This window comes from Garra rufa, chromosome 17 (assembly GCF_049309525.1).
Source record: "Garra rufa chromosome 17, GarRuf1.0, whole genome shotgun sequence".
Taxonomy (NCBI): Eukaryota; Metazoa; Chordata; class Actinopteri; order Cypriniformes; family Cyprinidae; genus Garra; species Garra rufa.
This window is the reverse complement of record NC_133377.1, coordinates 16,752,096-16,773,697: the sequence shown is the minus strand read 5'-3', so window position 1 is coordinate 16,773,697 and position 21,602 is coordinate 16,752,096. Positions and strand designations below refer to the sequence as shown.

The 21,602-nt window shown below is 34.9% G+C and overlaps 1 protein-coding gene across 1 annotated transcript in view; it reads left to right on the top strand.

Moving 5' to 3' along the window:
• The window catches only part of phactr4a (phosphatase and actin regulator 4a), a 96,853-nt gene that overhangs the window by 16,709 nt on the left and 58,542 nt on the right, over positions 1–21,602 (top strand). The window contains exon 2 of the mRNA XM_073822213.1: positions 16,220–16,267. Within this exon, the coding sequence (XP_073678314.1) occupies positions 16,255–16,267 (13 nt within the window). The 5' untranslated portion in view covers positions 16,220–16,254. The remainder of the gene's footprint in view (positions 1–16,219; positions 16,268–21,602) is intronic.

Below are 21,602 nucleotides of genomic sequence, written 5' to 3'. Positions count from 1 at the left end.
TAGACGATGCCATCGCCGATGGCCAATAGACATCACGATGCTGAGCCGGCATCGCGATCCCCCGCCCCCGCCGCAGCAGCAACCCGCTCACGAAAAACACACACTTAATCACTATATAGCCAAATGAAATGCATGCTTTCAATTTCCGCATCTTTACTTATTTTATTATTATTATTAATGAGGAAATAATAACAAGGAAGTTGTTAGTGATCACAATACAAATTACAGTGAACTCCTAACGAATTACATGAAAGTTCGTTTACATTAATAAATGAGGCATACAAAAACAGCAGAAATCAAAATAATTGTAATTAAATTAGATTAAATAAACTACACCAAATATGCCCTTTTCTTGGTTTTACCATAACGAACAGAGCTTGGAACAAAAACAAGAGAATATATTTTTTTTCCATCGAAACACGAATGTACAATACAAAGCCTAGTATACATTATAAATAACACTTTATCATTCAAATACATTGGGAATATGGAAACACTTGGATTTGTGCCGAAAAACAGAGGTGCGTGAGCCCAACACCTGCTATTTTTAGTTTCGCTTTGTTGTAGTTTCTTAACTTTATATATTTTGTTTCATTTCTGTTCTGTTCTGAATACCTCTACATTTAAATCGTTCGTTTTGGAGTCAGGGTAACTAACTTATAGTTATGTTTATAGTGTTTATAATGTTAATACATAATATTTCGCTTGATTTGGTATTATTTCTGATATTACCCTTTCTCTCTAAACATTCTGCTGCTCAGTAAATGCGTTTGGAGAGAGTGGGTTAAGCAGTAAGCAAACAATGAGAGCGTTATTGAACTTAAAAAAGCTGACTGGTCGAAAATATGTTAAGGACCAACACACATCCTCCAAATGCATCTATATAAACCTGCGCTTGCTCTTGTCTCGTATGCACGCACGCACTGTCACGATCTAATGCACTTGTTAATGCCGGATCTTTAAAAACAAATACCGGAACGCAAAAATCCAAAATCTGACATTTTCCAGAACAGGATCGGACTCAAATTAAGCACTGGTGGACACGGTAGGCTACAATTAATTAATTCGTTATGAATAAATTATTTAACAACAACCATCCCTCACCCCCGCCCCCCGCAGACGATGCCATCGTCCATCGCGATGTTTCACATTAGACATCGTACGATGCCAAATTGGTCGACATCGCCCAACCCTAGTGTGTGTGTGTGTGTGTGTGTGTATATACGTGTGTGTGTATATATATATATATTAGGCATGGGATGATAACCGGTTTCAAGGTTTACCGCGGTTTGAAAAAGTCACGGTTTCAAAACCGGAAACAAAAAAAGTTATACCGTTCCTACGATATGTGCATTTTCTGTGTCGTCAAAGTGAAAGAGCAGGACTCGCTACTAGGTTGTGTGTGTGAGTCCCTGCAGAGAAAACAATGCAGCCCCTCCCCCACCGGTTAGTGCTCAGGCGCGTGTCTGTGTTTGTGCACGTGATCCACAGTCAGTGAGATTCAGCAGTAATATAAGTTCAGGACGGCCAAAGGAGGTGAACCCCCACAACACAGAGTGGGGAATAGCAGACTATATGTACTAATTTTACGTTTCTGTGAACTTTAGCACAACAATTAAGTTAAAGTGAAATCACGTCTTTGCTTTTAAGCCTTCTGTCACGTTAAAGGTGCAGTGTGTAGGTTTTGTGGCATCTAGCGGCGAGATTGTGAATTGCAGCAGAGTACCGCTCACCCCTCCCTTTACAGAACTACGGAAGCCGATACAGGATTTAAATCTCACCTTTTTTTTGACAGCAACGAATAGTGAGATTTCTTTTAAAATGTAATTTAAGGAATTATATTAACTTTATCATTCAATAAAACTATGTTATTGTGAATATTACTTGTTCATCATTGTGTCAGTGTTTTTTTCGCAAGCTGATTCTATGTTAATAAAAACATAATGGTTAATTAAGGTCTTTATGCACCCCTGAAAACATAGTTATTGCACCACTGTCTAGAGATCATCTTAAATATTACACGGGGCACCTTTAACACAAGTGACTGCAATTTAATTTAATTAAGAAGATTCAATTATTTATTTTAATTATTTTGCCTTCTGTTCCATGTTACAAAATGTTCTAAATGTTTCCTAAAATAAAATATACTGTAATCCGTTTGGGGAAAAAAAGGTTGTTTTTTTTACCCAGACATTTAAATGTAACATTGTAGAGCAGTGATTACAATACCGTAATACCGTGAAACCGTGATATTTTTATCCAAGGTTATCATACCGTCAGAATCTTATACCGGCCCATGCCTAATATATATATATGTGTGTGTGTATATGTATATATGTAATTTTATTTAAAAAAAATTCCCAGAAATATTGTTTGTATTTACATTTTTCTGGTAAATAAATTCTGGTAAATATTTTCAAAAAATAATGTTTTAATAATAATTTTATTAGTAGTATTACTAAGTCATATACAGGGGAATTTTGTTTTTACCTTTGTAATGGCATTTTTCTAACTTTATTAAAAGTATGTCATTTTTTTTTTAAATATTTTTAAGCTTTTTAAAAATTAATTAAAACATCCGAATAAGAACAAATAGAATAAGAATAAGTTACCAGTCAAAAATCAGTAATAACAAAATTAATTTGTACTGCAGTGGTGGCATAGAATAACACAAAAGTGGCTTGTAGGTGTATTTCCATATGTTTAATGAGGCTCAGAGGTCTAATAAATTCATAAATTCATGTTCAGATTAATGTTTTAAATATAACATTTTGAATACAGAAATATTAAATGATTTAAATAACTAAAAAAAATTCTTTAAATATGAAACTAAATCTGCCAGTATGTGGCAGCAAGTCACTGATTTAATTAATGAATTATTTCATTCATTTGATTAGTAAAACGGCTGGTTCATTCAGGAATAAAGCAAATGTCTTTAGGAATGGGAAATTGAATCATTGACTTAAACGCACATTCATTCATAAACATAAACAGAGATGCGCAGCGGCTCAGTTGTGGCTTGTTTCAGACTATTTTTGACAACGAATTCAGACAATAATGTTGCAGTCAGACAATGTAAGTCACTTAATATTAACTTCTTGTTTATTGAACTGTTGTATTAAATCAATCTCATTTACAAACGAAGCTCTCTACACTGCACAATCAATCTCTTGTTTACACACTCTACACTTGAAAGGATTCATGAGATATGTCTGTGATACATTACTAAACGTTGCAAAAACGCATATAAACCTTTGAAGCTCCCTTCAGCACAAACACAGATATGCTGATTGGGTCAGTCGTACATGGTGCTCCTACATATTTTTTCATAGTCGTACGCAGTAGTTTTCAGTCGCAAATGAGACTGAAATGGTTGCTCTGTAGAGCACTGATGTTCATTTTGTACTATAACTAGTAGTAAAGAGGAAGAGATGATAGGTTCATGTTAGGGCTGGGCGATTTGGCCTAAAATCAAAATCTCGATTAATTGAACATTTTAACTCGATTACGATTAATGAACGATTATTTTATTTATTAATAAAATTATATTTAATTATATTTATATAATATTTTTTTTTTTGCCCTCATAGTTCACTGACAAGTAGGGATGCACCGAAATGAAAATTCTTGGCCGAAACCGAAAACCGAAAAAGAGGAAACCAAGGCCGAAAACCGAAACCCCGAAAGAATTATGCCAATTATTAGTACCATTCCTTTTATGGCTATGACTGTGTACTAATCTTACTAGAATCAAGGCATTGCAATTGCATACATTAATATTAAAGTTTCAAAGAATAAATCAATTATATTAATTTAAACAATTATTATCAATCAAGTATTTTATTACTTGACATATACATATATTTTACTGCCTTTGTTTAAATTGTTTAATCGTTTACATTTTTATAACATTATCTTCTGGATCCATCACATCATAGACTGTAAAAAAATTCACATTTACAAGTCTACGCGTTTCTCTTCCAGCAGGAGGCGCTGTCAGACTGGTATACAAAGCAGCGCAACAAATGACTTTGAAACGTGCAGCGCTCAGATTTATTCAATGGATAGCCTTTTGAAGTTTCATCATTTCTTGTTTTTCAGTCCCCACATTTAACACCTGAAATCATAATTAATACTTTCTTAACCCCTAATAACACTGCAGTTTTCAATTAAAATTAAGAGCTTTATTTCAAGAACCGATTTTTTGAAACAAACCTTGCACAATATACGTTTCTTTTTATACGTTTCCCACCATATTCAGGGCACAAGGAAAATATTAGGGGACTAAATTAATATCAGCATATGAAGTATAATCGTCTCTCATTGTCTCTGAGAGAATGCACGTCAGATGCTGAAAATCCGTTTTCACTTTCATTTTAACATTGCGCAGTTTTCACGTTGCTTGTGTGATATCCATTGGCTCACCTCGATGGTTTAAAACATAAATATTAATAAAAATACAGTATGAAAAGACATCTTTAAAATATTGTGACGTAACACCAACATAAAGCTAATGTTTTTCACTCACTGAAAGCTACATCTTGTCTCGATCTCTGCTCTTATAACTGCACGCACGACTGCAGACACAACCCCTCTGGAAATTTCGGCAAAACAAGTTTTGCAAATCGCTATCCGTGGGGCTTTTCCATACGTCCACACCGCAGACGTGTTGCTTCAGACAAGCACGTGCAGGCTGCGGTTTCTGTTTGTGTCAACATACTGTTTCGGCCGTGTTGTTTCGGTGATAAAAGTCTTTCGGCCGAAAATGCACTTTCAAAGTAGAAAATAAGCACTGTCTTCTAAACAAAATTACTCTTGTATATCCTGTAAATTTAAGCTCTCCATGGACATGTCGGCGGAATAACGTAATGTAACGGAGCGGGGTCACGTGACTCCACACGCAGTACTGTTTTTAAAGGGAAAGTAATCGAAATAATCGACCTGGAAACATTTGATCGATTATAGGTTCTGAATGTCGATTTCGATTATTTTTCGATTAATCGCCCAGCCCTAGTTCATGTGCTCTGCTCCTCGCTGCAACTTGAATTTAGTTTACAGCGATTTGTCACACCATATTAAACAGCATCAATACAGCAAGTGTTATTTGAGTTATTGTGATACAATTGACAGAATTTGAAAGCTGAGATTTAGTTTCGTATCAAAATTAACAATTCGCTAAGTTTTTTTGTGATATACAGTGGTGTGAAAAAGTGTTGGCCCCCTTCCTGATTTTTAATTTTTTTGCATGTTTGTCAAACTGATCTTTCAGATCAACAAACAAATTTAAATATTAATCAAAGATAACACAAGTAAACACAACATGCAGTTTTTAAATGAAGGGTTTTTTTTTTATAAAGGAAAAAAAATTCAAACCCACATGGCCCTGTGTGAAAAAGTGTTTGCCCCCCCATTAAAACACCTGAGTTCAGTTTCTCTAGCCACACCCAGGCCTGATTACTGCCACACCTGTTCGCAATCAAGAAATCATTTAAATAGGACCTGCCTGATGAAGTGAAGTAGACCAAAAGATCCTCAAAAGCTACACATCATATTGAGATCCAAAGAAATTCAGGAACAAATGAGAAAGAAAGTAATTGAGATCTATCAGTCTGGAAAAGGTTATAAAGCCATTTCTAAAGCTTTGGGACTCCAGCGAACCACAGTGAGAGCCATTATCCACAAATGGAGAAAACATGGAACAGTGGTGAACCTTCCCAGGAGTGGCCACCTGACAAATTACCCCAAGAGCGCAGTGACGACTCATCCAAGAGGTCACAGAAGACCCCACAACCCCAGCCTCAGTTAAGGTCAGTGTTCATGACTCCACCATAAGTAAGAGACTGGGCAAAAATGGCCTGCATGGCAGAGTTCCAAGACGAAAACAGCTGCTGAGCAAAAAGAACATAAAGGCTCGTCTCAGTTTTGCCAGAACACATCTTGATGATCCCCAAGGCTTGTGGGAAAATACTCTGTGGACTGACGAGTCAAAAGTTGAACTTTTTGGAAGGTGTGTGTCCCATTACATCTGGTGCCAAAGTAACACAGCATTTTAGAAAAAGAACATCATACCAACAGTAAAATATGGTGGTGGTAGTGTGATGGTCTGAGGTTGTTTTGCTGCTTCTGGACCTGGAAGACTTGCTGTAATAAATGAAACCATGAATTCAGCTGTCTACCAAAAAATCCTGAAGGACAATGTCCGGCCATCTGTTGGTGACCTCAAGCTGAAGCGAACTTGGGTTCTGCAGCAGGACAATGATCCAGAACACACCAGCAAATCCACCTCTGAATGGCTGAAGGAAAACTAAATGAAGTCCTTGGAGTAGCCTAGTCAAAGTCCTGACCTGAATCCTATTGAGATGCTGTGGCATGACCTTAAAAAGGCGGTTCATGCTCGAAAAACCCTCCAATGTGGCTGAATTACAACAATTCTGCCAAGATGAGTGGGCCAAAATTCCTGCACAGTGCTTTAACAGACTCATTGCAAGTTATCGCAAATGCTTAAAAGGGTGGCCCAACCAGTTATTAAGTTTAGGGGCAAACACTTTTCACACGGCCATGTGGGTTTGGATTTTGTTTTCCCTTCATTCAAAAACTGCATGTTTTGTTTAGTGGTGCAATGGATCACAAAACCCATGGTTTGGATCATATCACGGATTTTGAGTCACGGATCGGATCATTTTTCGGATCAGCAAAAAACAAACAAAACAAACAAAAAAAGTTAGTTTTTTATTAATTACTGAATGCTTACTTTAAGTACTTCTAATCCAAAGCAAAAACTACTATCTTAACTAAAAAAGTCAGTAACTAAACAAGAACAATGACACAAATGACAAGCGTAGATGAATACAACATAAAGTTACTAATACTAATGGTGCGTTCACACCGGACGCGACTTGCGCGGAAAAAACGCGCTATTCGCGCGTAGTTGAACGCTTGAACATTTGAGTTTACTCGCGCCATTCGCGCGGTAAAATTCGCGTCATTCGCGCGTGACATTTTCTTCACAACAGACGCGAATTCGCGTCATGGGAGGGGCTTCTGCCACTCGTCAGCGGGAAAGTAGTTGTAAAATAGGTGAATGAGCTCAATTTGCCAGCTTTAACTTGCTTGTAGTCTCAATATGTATGTATATGTAGGTCAAATTGAGTAAAGAGCGTTTTTTAAAACTAACCAGATTGTCCGACCTCTTCACTCACTTTCTTCCTACCAAGATCCTTTTTATTCCTGTTTCTACAAAAGTCCAAATATGTATCGTACAGCTCCGAGCAACCGCAGACAGCAACGGTGATTTTGTCCGCCATTGTTGTTTCGGATTTCTGCCTCCGTCACTACTAGAGCAAGCTCCTGATTGGTTAACGCGGCGCGGATTTTCGCCAAAGTTCAGATTTTTGAACTCGCGCGTTTCGTGCCGCAGGATGGCTATTCGCGTCTTTGCATTGACTTAACATGTAAATCACTCGCGCTTGCCGCTTCATTCGCGTCCGGTGTGAACGCACCTTAACACTAATTAAATCAATAACCCTAGTATTCAGGTGCAGAAATGTAATATTTAATTGTAAAATAACTAGTGCTTCTCACTGCAGGTGTTTATAGGATGCTGTCTCTTTAAGGCCAAATGCACGCACCTAATACTGGCACTGTCTCTTTCTCAGCTGTTTCGGTTCACTGAAGACATGACCGACTGTGTTTACCAGAATACGAAAACGGGTATTTAGACATGACTTTGTATGTACGTTTCCGTTCAAATGGAAGTTAAAGAGGGATCAATCTGTGTGAATCGTGCCTCTCCCTCCCTCTCTCTCTCTCTCTCTCTCTCTGTCTCTCTCTGTGCGCGTGCTCGCTTCTGGTGTGTGAGGCAGCGGTAAAAAAAAACAAAACAAAAAAAACGGCGTGCGTCTTCTCTTTTGCTGCAATGGTTTTAAACTGACCAATCAGAAGCTAAATAAAAGAAAACATGTGCAAATTATAAACTTTTACTCTATGATGGTTATAAATTTAACAGTTAATCCGTGAATCACATGCGTGCCGAACCGTGGGGGCTGGTCCGTACGGATCATCTTCAATCCGTTGCACCCTTAGTTTTGTTTAGTTGTGTTATCTTTGCTTAATATTTAAATTTGTTTGATGATCTGAAACATTAAAGTGTGACAAACATGCAAAAAAAAAGAAAATCAGGAAGGGGTCCAACACTTTTTCACACCACTGTATTGGATGGGAGTTCCACTACAAATAATGTTTAATGTGGTTTTGTTCACTCATCAGCAGAAAATGAAATTAATTAAAATATAGATTCTTTAGTTTGAAGAATTGATATTAATTCATTAAAATGAGAATTAATACCAATCAAAAAAAAATTGATATTGTAAACCCACTTCTAGATGAACTTGAGAAATGAGCAGCATAACTCTCCTACATGTTGTTCACTTGACTATAACCAGTCTAAAAACAAACATTGTGTTTTTGTAGGCAGTCAGCCACTTCAGTTACAGTTGCAATCAAAATTATTCAACCCCCTTGACCTGCAAGACCTTTTGCTGCAGAGAACAACATTTTGTGAAAACAATTCAACAAAGGCACTATTAGAGAAAGTTTATTCATACACATTTGAGTAATTTTGAGAATGTAAGTTGATGACTAATGAAAGAAAATTAAATTGGCTCTAAATGTTCATGTTCAAAATTATTCAACCCCCAAAAGTAAAATCTGGTGCAGAATCTTTTATTCTTTAAAACTAGCAATAAACACTGCTTGGAAGTGTTTAGAAGCTACTGTCACCTCTCTACTGCAATCTTGGCCCATTCCTCGCCTGAAAAAGCTTTTAGACCACTGATAATATTTAGTTTCACATTGCTACTGCTTTCTTCAAATTCAACTAAATATTTTCAATGAGAATTAAATCTGGAGACTGAACAGGCCACTCAAGAACATTCCATAACTGATCCCTGAACCAAGCTTAAGTAGATTTGGATGTTTACTTTGGGATGACTGTCCTGCAGGAAAGACAATTGATCAATAGCTTCAGACTTTGCACCAAAGACATCACAATTCTTGTAAAAATGCCCCGACACTTCAAAGAATCCAGGATGTCCTTCATACAGTCATGTTTTCCACTTCCTGCTAAAGTAAAACAACCCCATAACAGGACTGATCCACCTCAATGTTTGACGATGGAGATGGTGTTCTTCTGCTTACAAGTTTTGCCTTTTTTGCACCAGACATACCGCTGATCCATGGGTCCAAAAAGTTCCAGTTTGGTCACATCACTCCATAAAACATTCTTCCAGAACTCCACAGGTCTATCCAGATCAATTTTAGGATGTTCAAGTCAGTCTTTTTGTTCTTCTTGGTCAAGAATGGTATTCGGCAAGATGCCACAACATGAAGGCCATACTTGTCTAGTGTTCATCTTGTGCTCTGCATTGAAATGTTTTTCCTCCTTTCGTTGGGTCATCTTGCAAGTCTTTGGCTGTACTTTGCAGGTTTTTCTCAGTTGCTCTGATCAAACATTTTATGATATTGTGTTTTTTTGTTCAACACTCTCAAAGGTTTTCTGGTGCAACACACTTTAAACTAAAGAATAATGCTGCCAGCTGTGTCTCTAGGGACTTTTAAATGTCTTGAAAATCTTCATACAGCCTTAGACTTTATAATATAATAAAACTATTTCTTCTCTATAGCTTTTGTGAGAGCTCTGGTGACTTTAGCATATTTGCTACTCAACTTCAGCACATGCATGTACTAACTGTATGTATGTGTAACAGCTCAAGCTCATTCTGTTTTTAATAGTGTTTCTAAAGGCTTTATTGTGTTTTAAGACAATTTTGTTCCCCACCATTAGGGCTGGGCGATATGGCTAAAATCTATATCACGATATCAGTGTTTCATATCAGTCGATATCGATAATTATTGATATTTTTATGACCAATTTAAAATAAGGACCAGGAGAAAAATATATTACACTCAAGCATTTTTATTTTAAACTTAACCTGCCTCTGATCATAATCCCCTCAGTTATTAAGACAGAAATGTCAACAACCATGGAAAACTCAAATAATTTAAATGTAAACATAAGTCTAAAGTCACAATATACACTTAATTATCTCTTAATCCTCAATTCAAACCCCATTCATTGTCGATGAAGTGAATGGTCAAGCTAATGTATGGCCCAGAAGTACGGCTTGACCACAGGTCAGAGGTTGTTGCAAAGTACTTGGCTGATAATATTTATTTCTGCACAGATTGCTGGTTGCCAGTAGCCAACATTACTTCTTTCCCGGTACTTTAGCCTATACTTTGTGTAATAACAAAAATATTTATTTAAGTGAAAAAATAAGTCCAAAACTTTCAACATTTTGAACAATAGGGCCTTACAATCTTTTTTTTTTTTTTTCCAGAAATTCTTGTTTTAATTTTTCTGATAATCAAATGAAAGCAAAATCACTGATTTATTTTTAAAAATAAAAATAAACAGAGCTTTACTGTTAAAATTAATACATAGAAGAAAAATTATATTCAGTTAAAAAAAGGTTTAATAATAATAGTATTTTTTCAACAATTAAGTGGTGACTCTTTATTTTATTTTTTATCATATATATTGTTTTATGAAAATAATTTAAATGTGAACATATAAACACCTACATTATACTGTACAAAGTAATACAAGACTAATATTGTTCTGTTACATTTTAAACCGTACTTTTATTTTGACAGGTTGCCGTGAAGTTTCAGTGTGTAATACAGTATGAATGATGCTAGTTTCACTAATGAAACGGTAAAATTGACAAAAAGTGACACTCACAGCAGCTTTGGAGATGTATTTATTGGAGTTTGTCTGTTCATGTGAGATGCAAAGGCCAAAAATTAGCGGGAGCGTCACGTGTGCAGTATGCGTGTAGTGAAAATAAAACGCGTCTACTCCATTCATACATATAGAGGCAAACGGAGCATGCAGGATTCTTATTGAAACGGTCTTTTTGCATTTCAGTTTTCACAGACACTAGTCCATATCGCGATCTGAATTAATTAACAGACCAACTTTTGATTTATTGGTCCAAAAATCGACGAATTCCGCGGCAGTCCGCCCTATAGTAAAGTCCGTTTTTATGAATGGAGTCCGCGATCCCGTCTGTGAGAGACATTGTAAACGCGCGATCATGTAGAGACAGAAATCAAATGCCGTCGTGTAAATAAGATTAATAACATAAGGCTATTTAGTTTGTTTAATACAACAACATGGACCCGTTCTGTAGGAAAGATAACCTTAACTTCTATTGTGATCTGGCGCTATAAACTGAACGTTAAAGGGGGGCTGGGCAGGCCGACGAATACAAAATATCGAACGTTTTATCGAACACATTTTTTATTGATATCGATCTCTTGTCTATCGCGATATATATCGTTACCGTTTTATCGCCCAGCCCTACCCACCATAAAAATAACTGACTAAAAAACAGCAATGTTGAATGGGGGTTGAATAATTTTGAACATGAACATTTAGAGCCAATTTAATTTTCTTTCATTAGTCATCAACTTACATTCTCAAAATGACTCAAATGTGTATGAATAAACTTTCTCTAATAGTGTACTGATGCCTTTGTTGAATTGTTTTCACAAAATGTTGTTCTCTGCAGCAAAATGTCTTGCAGGTCAAGGGGGTTGAATAATTTTGATTGCAACTGTATGCTGTTTGAAGCACTGGGGTGATTCATGTGTACCAGCAGCTCTCCTCAACTCTTGATATTCTGTTTTGTCTTTGCTCCTGTTGAAAATGAACCTGATGATTCATTCGCTCTCGCAGTTTTATATATTTAGACATACAAAGTCATGAAGTGCATGGTTATTTCATTGCTCAATGGCTCTATCATAGACAGTACTAGCATTTCTCCACCCACTGCTGCCCTGTGCTGTTTAGGGCCAGAGCTAAACTGACCTTTCTGCTCTAAAACCCCCTTTTGTTTAGTGGAAAGGCACAGAAGTGTTTGAGAATTGAGCCAGACTGATACAGTAACACAAAAACATACAGAGAAAACATAAGCATATGCTTTATTCAGCTTTATTGGATAAATTTAAAAATCTGTTGTGTAAAATATGCTTTTAGGAGTGTCTGGGAATGATTATCTTAAAGGCACAATTAAGCCTCTTTTTTTTTTTTTACGTAATTACAGAATTACTCATCCTGAATAATGCTTATTGTGGAGAGTAGTTTCATGCTGTAAGGAACATACAAGTGAAGTAACCTTTTTTCTTATATTATGCTTAATCATAATCAAAACAGCTTTACCGTAATAAACAGAAAAATAACATTAGCGTTAGTAAGACATCCTCCTGTCTAGAAAAACAAAGTTAATGCCTTAATAATAACATATGTACTTATAGTAAATAACAGTCTGCAGGTTAGATGACTTAACATCAATTAGTGATTATTAATAACAACGTAGACATCTTTTAGCAAATACACGTGTCTTACTGTAATCTGATTGCATGTATGTGAATGCATGTGTGTACTAATTAATGCATATGACGTTTTCTTAGGGCTGGGCGATATGGCAAAAAAAAAATTATCACGGTATTTTTTTATATCAGTTGATATCGATAATTATCACGATAAATGTCAAATCTACAATATTATCTAATCTATAAATACAATTTTATTAATATTAATAGAATATATAAAACGTTTTTTATAAAAAAATAACTGTAATATGATACAGCACTTGGCTCTGACTGTAAATGCAGAGTTTAAGTGATTTTTAAGTATATTTGTCATTCAACAAAAATGTAAGAATAGACTCATCTTTTCAGCGTGCCTATCCCTTTGTGCGGCTGATTTACCACATTTTGTAAAATGTTTTAGCTGTCTGACAATATAAATAAAAAAAATTATGGCTCAGCGCTCTACGCTTTCTTTTCTTGCTAGGAGCACTTGTGTAAAATTTTAGGAGCACATTCTAAACAATAATCAAAACTCTGATAAAAAATTAGCCTTCCTATTACGAGGTGATATTAAACTCCTCAAAGTGATTTACAGGGGAATTTTGCTTTTTACCTTTGTTTTTACCTTTTCATGTTTAATGAGGCTCAGGGGTGACATGAGTGCAATCAGAATCATGGATTAATGTTTATTAAAATATAAAATGTTTATTAAAATATAAAATTATTACAGAAATATTAAAGATTTAAATAACTGAGCAGATCTGCCAGCAGGTGTCGCCAAGACACGGATTTATTTACTGAATCATATCATTCTTTTGATTCGTTTGAACGGATGGTTCATTCGGGAATAAAGCAAGTGTCTGTCTTTATGAATGGGAAATTGAATCATTTCATTAGATTCATTTGAAAACGCACGTTTCATTCATAAACGAAACACCGCTGTGTTTGAATGGAGATGCGCGCAGTTGTGACTTGTTTCAGATTACTTTTGACGACGAAATAAAGCAAATCAGGCAATAATGTTGTAGTCAGTCAAAGTCACTTAATAATAATAACTTCTTTTTTATTTAACTGCTGCATTAGATCAATGTCATTTACAAACTCCCTTAAAAATGATTAAAAGCTGTCACTTATCTTAGTTCACCATATCACAAAGCTCTATTATAATCCACGACGCTCTCTACACTGCACAATCAGTCTCTTATTTACACTCTCTCTACACTTTATTTATGAAAGGATTGGTGAGATCTGTCTGTGATACATTACTCAACGTTGCAAAAACACGTAGAAACCATTGAAGCTCCGCTGAGCGCAAACACAAATATGCTGATCGGGACAGTCGCACATGGTGCTCCTAAATATTTTTTTACAGTCGCACGTACTAATTTTTAGTCGTAAATGCGAGTGAAATGGTCGCACTGTAGAGCCCTGTGGCTGTAAATATACTGCCCTGCGTTAAGCAGAGTGCGTAAACATTATCGAGCGCTTATCGAACTGTCATTATCGTTTTATCGGAAAAAAAATCTATATCGTGATAATTATCGTTTTGGAATTATCGCCCAGCCCTACGATTTCTGGAATTTGATGAAGTGGCAAAAACATCTAGGATGTAAAAAAAAAAAAAAAAAAAAAAAAAAAAAACTGGCATCAGTTTTTGTTTACATTTTATTTACATTTTACATAAATGCATACAAAACAAAATATAATATTGAATATAAATGTATTATTCCATGGAATGTCTGGATACTGGATTCTGATTGGCTGGCAGGTGTGCAGTAAAACCGTTTAATGCACAGGTAGTTCCAAGTCAGTTTAATCACCGTTCTATATTAATGCGCTGCTTTAATTGATGCACGCAAACGCAGAGAGAGAGAGAGAGAGGAGATCGGAGATCGCATGCTGTGCACATACATAAACTTCTTGTCAGCGCTTGCCTGCGATCCTTATTAAAATAGCATAGATACTAGATCGCTACATTGTATTCCTCAGCAACGGGATGGTAAAGCTGCTGTTTTTGAATGAATCGTTGTTTGCAGAGAGAGACGCACAGCACGCAGGCAGGTACGCACATATATACACACACACACACATACACAACTGTCATCTCTCTTGCCTTCACACTCTCTCTTGGTCGATCGATAATTTACTGAAACAAATGCTATATTTCATTCAAATAAATGTGATCTTACCGGACTATTTAATCTCTGAGTCTGATTTGAAGCGGGCAGAATGCTAGAGCTGCGTGTCATAACTGACGAAAATAACCGTCTTTTTTATCCATTCAGTCAAATTTTGCGCTGCAAATATCAATCCTAGTTTTAACTTGTCTATAACTTCGCAAATGACCATGGAATAAGCGGGATAATCAACGGCTTGCTGTGCGTTAAAGGATTTAAAATGCACTTCGCAGAGGCAACCACCCTCCGCTTCGCGTCGGGCGGTTATTAGCCTCCACGTCGTGCATTTAAAATCCTTTAACGCACGGCAAACCGTTGATTATCCCTTACTTAACTACTAAGATTTTATATTAAGATTTTAATTTTAAAAATTAAATTAAATGTAACAATTTATTCATCTTTTAAAATCATTTCAGAATATTATATATTAGGATTTCCAAAACAAAAAGTATAGTCTCTATTTATAAATAATTTTTAAATAAAAGTTTGATTTATTTAAATTGCAAGTTTTCTAGATTTATATCGAATTTCTATTTCATCATGTGCTAGAATGGAGACATTTTGTTGGTTTTACCAGATAAAGAACTGTATATTACATGGGATACTTGAGCATGATCAGTCAATCGCTGCAGTTTCCTGGTTCCACATTGCTTGACAACTCGTATCACTCCACACTTTTTCTGCACTCTTTTCACGTAATAAAAAAAATATAATAATAATAATAATATCAATATTTAATGTGCATTTATTTATTTTGTAAATTGCTGTGTAATATGTGGGATTAGTCATCTGGTCATCATCACAAAATAAACCCCTTCAGGGTGATTCATTCAGCTGTGTTTTGTTTGCTATGCATTAACCCTTTACTTGCTTTATTCATTTCTTCTCGCAGTGTCATTCAATGTCACACCTTTTAAATTAGGGATGCACCGAATGTTGGGCAAACGAAATTATTCGGCTATTTTCGGCTATTTTCGGCCGAATAATTCCATTTGCCGAACATTCGGTGCATCCCTAATTTAAAAGGTGTGACATTATACAGACAGTACTGAGGTCTTCTTGTAGGTTTCCGCCATAATAAAAGTCAACATTGATAAATGTTAGTATTACTGTTGTTCTGTAAAATAATATAACAAAAATAGTGATAACAATCATTACAACAGCTCTATTAATACATTTTTTATATCATTCTCCTTTGCTCAGCAAGGCTGCATTTATTTGTACATCAAAAACACATGCCTGATTCAAGAAGGGGGTCTTAAAAGTGACCAAAGAATATTATTTAACTTACTTATTAATTTTAAGTTGAATTGTGCTTTGTTGGTAGGCTATAATGTCTACTAGAATGTTAAAAATGTTCAGTGTTAAATAAACATTTTTAAATTGTTTTGTAATTAGATTTTTTTTGTGTGTGTGTGAAAAAAATGGCAAAAAACATGGGGTTCGGTGATCGGTCTTCGGCCCAGTGTTTAATTTTGTTCGGCTTCAGCCAAGAATTTTGATTTCAGTGCATCCCCTATTTTAAATATATTGCAGGGATTGTTGTATTTGTGAAATTTTATGCAGTGTTGATTACTAATCACGCAATCTGTCTCTTATTTCCTCAGGAACCTCTGCCTGCTGCTGTGTTCTTGACGCAGGAATGGAAAACCGAGGTAAGCGGATTTAATATGTCCAAAAAAAAAAAAAAGAAAATCATCATTCAAGGTTCATGTGAATGGAACTGGTTTAAATGCATTGGATACTCCATGTCTTTACTCCATGCACAATCATGTTTCACTCGTTTTCATTTTTGATTCTCAACAATTTCATCAATCATGCTATTTGTTTCAGTACTGGAGTAGTTGCATATAGGCCGTTTGACCTCAGATATTTAATAGATATGTAATATTCTTGATGGAAGGGTAGTTTGTGCCATCAGTGATCCTGTTTTTAGTTGTTTTATAATATCACTGAGCTCATAAGGAACATTAGCCTCATAAAGTAGGTTGACCATGTGACGCATAGGTGTGTTGGCTCTCGAGTGATATCTGATCACGCTTTGCCCAGTCGACACACCCACAGGTGAAACTCAAATGCTTTTTATTTGCCACGGTGTAGCTTGACTTTTCTGTGGGGAATTTCACCTTTATGGACAAAGAGAGTAACTCTGTAGAAGAGGAGACTACCTCATCAGGTAGGAAACGCTAGTTTACCGCTCTTCACTGCTCGGTCTGCTGACCAAGGAATGGAGTAAATATCTGTTGTCTGCCGTTGAAGGTCAAGTGGTTTTCTCAGATAGCGTTGAGGAACGTTGAAAAATAGAAGCAGCAGAAGAAGGTTTGTTGGTACAGACTGGTTATTTTTTATGTTTTTCCTTTTTAAAGGGAATTATTTGTGTGTAGACAACAGCATGTATGAGTAAACTGGTTTTCATTCATTCCTGTGTACTATTTATTTATTTATACAAAGACATTTTTTGTCCATACCAACGAAATCTGTCCACTGAAGTGCTAGAATGCATCTTTTTTGAGTTTTAGAGAACATGCGACAGCAGATTTGTGATTATCAGCCCATGTGATGAAGATATTTTCCTGTAGTCATGTAATATCATGCTAAAGTGATAGTAAGGGATCATACTTCATAGATTGCATCATACTTCAATGGTTTCAAAGTTCTATATTAATAAGATTACGTTTTTTTCTAAGCAAGAATGCATTCAAATTGATCAAATGTGACAGTAAAGACATTTTATAATGTTACAAAAGGTTCTCACTATTCTGGGATACACCCATGTTAACATGCTTAACCTAAAACCTTTGAAGACAGCATTTTGTTAACTATTTCATAATTACTATTTATGCTTTTTTTATTTGTATAATATATATTTGGGTAGTTGACAAAATTTGTTTGACAAAAGTTGATAAAAAAAAATATTTTTTTCTTTTTTTTGGAAAAAAGACCAATTTTGAAGAAGAAATGCATATATTTATGTATGTAAAGTCTGATCTTTGATAAAATATAAAGGCTCACTAACTTTCATTGTTTCGTTTTTACTGAACTGTAAAAAAAAAAAAAAAAACGTGAACGGGGCCAACGTGAACTAGAGAAAAAATATGAATTTAATAATAAGATTTTCCCCATACTTTCCATTGTTTTGCTTCAATGAAAGGTTAGCATTTTGTACATTTTTTGAATGAAAGATCAAAAGGATGAACAATGCAGATTTATTTCCACAGCTGCCTTTGCTCATATTTACCGAGGGTGCCAATATTTGTGGAGGGCACTGTATCTTCATTGTTAGACATTTATTTTCCTGTAGTGTTATTTATTTAAAATGAAATCATAAATGACATAATTTTCTCTAAATGACTTGTTGGACGATTTCAAGACAAACTTTGACAACAAGATAAACTTTGCTGTCATCTGTTGAAAAATGCTGAAAATTAAATAATTTTAAGATGAGTGATATTTAGATCTCCCCTATTGCAATACTCAGCTGTCATTTGGAGATAAAAACTAAACTGGAAAGAATGGGAGTCATTAAAGTATTTTTGAACATGGCAAAGAAGAAAAAGTTTTTTGATACAAACAATATAACAAAATTCAGTCCTTTAGTCAATCAATATGTTACTGAAACTCTTCTAGCCTCATTCACTGCAAAAAAATGCTTTTATTAGATTGTTTGTCTTGTTTCCAGCCAAAATATCTAAAAAATGTTCTCTTGTTTCCAGAAAAACTAGTCTAAATTAAGTTTTTGCTTAGAACAAGCTAAATAATCCGTCAATGGGATAAGCAAAAAAAAAAAAAAAAATCTTATTTCAAACAGAAAACAAGACTATTTTTTTTTACACCATTGGCAGAAAATGTTTCTAAAATATTTTTAGATATTTTGGCTGAAAACAAGACAAAACATTTTTTTGTCTTGTTTTCAGCCAAAATATCTAAAAATATTTTAGAAAAAATTTCTGCCAATGGGGTAAAAAAAAAAAAAAAATCTTAAATCAAGAAGGATTTTCTAGACAAGTAAAAGTTATTTTCTTGTTTTCAGAGAAAAAAAGTCAAAATTAAGTGCTTTTTTGCTTAGAACAAGCAAAATAATCTGCCAATGGGGTAAGCAAAAAAAAAATCTTATTTCAAACAGAAAACAATTATTTTTCTTACTCCATTGGCTCCATTGCTTGTTCTAAGTATATATTTTTTTTTTTCTGAAAACAAGATGATAATTTTTACTCGTCTAGAAAATCCTTCTTGATTCAAGAGTGTTTAGATATTTTGACTGGAAACAAGACAAAAAATGGAAGTAAGAAAAGCATTTTTGCAGTGCTGCTGCATGTGTCGCTCAGCTAAATATGATTTGATATTCAAACTATATGAATTAGGATGTGAATTTTTTTGAAACTATATGGCTGGGATTGTGACAAGAAGTGGAATGACTCTTTACTTACAGTACATGAGTTTCTGCTGTGATTTGGAAACAGCCCAAGAGATTCCTTGATAGGATTTACTCACCTCAGTGTTTTGGCCTGGTTTCTTCCGGTGACTTTTGTCCTCAGCGTTGGGAGAGAGAGAGCTATCAGGACAGCTGATAGGGGAAGAACACGGATCCAGATAGACAATGTTGTGTCTAATGCTGGGCCAGATCACATACCAGTTTGTTTGATACATTTGTCTGTATCGCGGGTGATTTTACTTTGAGCATCATCAGGATCTGGTACACTGTGTGTGTTTGAAACCTTACGTCACTGACACTTTATCTGAAATGAAATGTTACCTTGATAGCAAAGCAGCAAAATTCATATCTAGAGCGGTTAAGACTGTTGTGACCAATAAAACAGCAACTGAGGGTTTTAAAATCCCATGTAAAATTATTATTTTTTTTTTTCGGTTCCCCCTGGAAATTAATTTGTTTTCTAAATTCTGAAAAGTCATACATGTTTATAATGATTATTAATTTTTTTATTTCTGCTTTGAACTCATATTTCATCATCTAGCTATTGCTCTTATAAATGTGCCTTCATGTCATAAGCTCTGATCAAGCTTCTTTTTAATAAATAACGGGTTCACAAATCGGTCTGAATAACTTATTAGTGAATTGGATGAGCGTTATTCATAAAAAGTATTATCCAATAATATCAACTGGCTGGTAAGGACATTCATTGGAAATGCATTGGTCCAAAAGTGTGGCAACGCTGTACACTGCAAAAAATGCTTTTCTTAATGTTTTTTGTCTTGTTTCCAGCCAAAATATCTACAAATTCTTAAATCAAGAAGGTTTTTTCTGGACGAGTAGCATTATTTACAAAAAAAAAAAAAATCCAAATGAAGTAATTGAAATAATCTGACAATGGGGTAAACAAAAAAAAATCGTGTTTTCTGTTTGAAAGAAATAATTTTTACTCATCTAGAAAATCCTTCTTGATTTAAGAATTTTTAGATATTTTGGCTGGAAACAAGACATTGTGAGATATACACTGATAATGCACTGCAAAAAATGCTTTTCCTACTTAGATTTTTTTTTTGTCATGTTTCCAGCCAAAATATCTAAAAATTCTTAAATCAAGAAAGATTTTCTAGATGAGTAAAAAATATTGTCATGTTTTCAATACAAGTCAAAATTAAGCACATTTTTGCTTGAAACAAGCAAAATAATCTGACAATGGTATAAGAAAAATAATCGTGTTTTCTGTTTGAAATTAGGGCTGGGCGATAAAACGATAACGATATATATCGCGATAGACAAGAGATCGATATCAATAAAAAAATGTGTTCGATAAAACGTTCGATATTTTGTATTCTTCGTCGGCCCGCCCAGCCCCCCTTTAGCGTTCAGTTCATAGCGCCAGATCACAATAGAAGTTAAGGTTATCTTTCCTACAGAACGGGTCCATGTTGTTGTATTAAACAAACTAAATAGCCTTATGTTATTTATCTTATTTACACGACGGCATTTGATTTCTGTCTCTACATGATCGCGCGTTTACAATGTCTCCTCACAAACGGGATCGCGGACTCCATTCATAAAAACGGACTTTACTATAGGGCGGAATTCGTCGATTTTTGGACCAATAAATCAAAAGTTGGTCTGTTAATTAATTCAGATCGCGATATGGACTAGTGTCTGTGAAAACTTAAATGCAAAAAGACCGTTTCAATATGAATCCTGCATGTTCCGTTTGCCTCTATATGTATGAATGGAGGAGACGGGTTTTATTTTCACTACACGCATACTGCACACGTGACGCTCCCGCTAATTTTTGGCCTTTGCATCTCACATGAACAGACAAACTCCAATAAATACATCTCCAAAGCTGCTGCAAGTGTCACTTTTTGTCAATTTTACCGTTTCATTAGTGAAACTAGCATCATTCATACTGTATTACACACTGAAACTTCACCTGTCAAAATAAAAGTACGGTTTAACATGACAATATTAGTCTTGTATTACTGTACAGTATAATGCAGGTGTTTGTATGTTCACATTTAAATAATTTACATAAAACAATATATATGATAAAAAATAAAATAAAGAGTCACCACTTAATTGTTGAAAAAATACTATTATTATTAAACCTTTTTTTAACTGAATATAATTTTTCTTCTATGTATTAATTTTAACAGTAAAGCTCCGTTTATTTTTTATTTTTAAAAATAAATCTGTGATTTTGCTTTCATTTGATTATCAGAAAAATTAAAACAAGAATTTCTGAAAAAAAAAAAAAAAGATTGTAAGGCCCTATTGCTCAAAATGTTGAAAGTTTTGGACTAATTTTTTCACTTAAATAAATATTTTTGTTATTACACAAAGTGTAAGCTAAAGTACCGGGAAAGAAGTAATGTTGGCTACTGGCAACCAGCAATCTGTGCAGAAAAAAATATAATCAGCCAAGAACTTCTGACCTGTGGTCAAGCCGTACTTCTGGGCCATACACTAGCTAAACCATTCACTTCATCGACAATGAATGGGGTTGGAATTGAGGATTAAGAGATAATTAAGTGTATATTGTGACT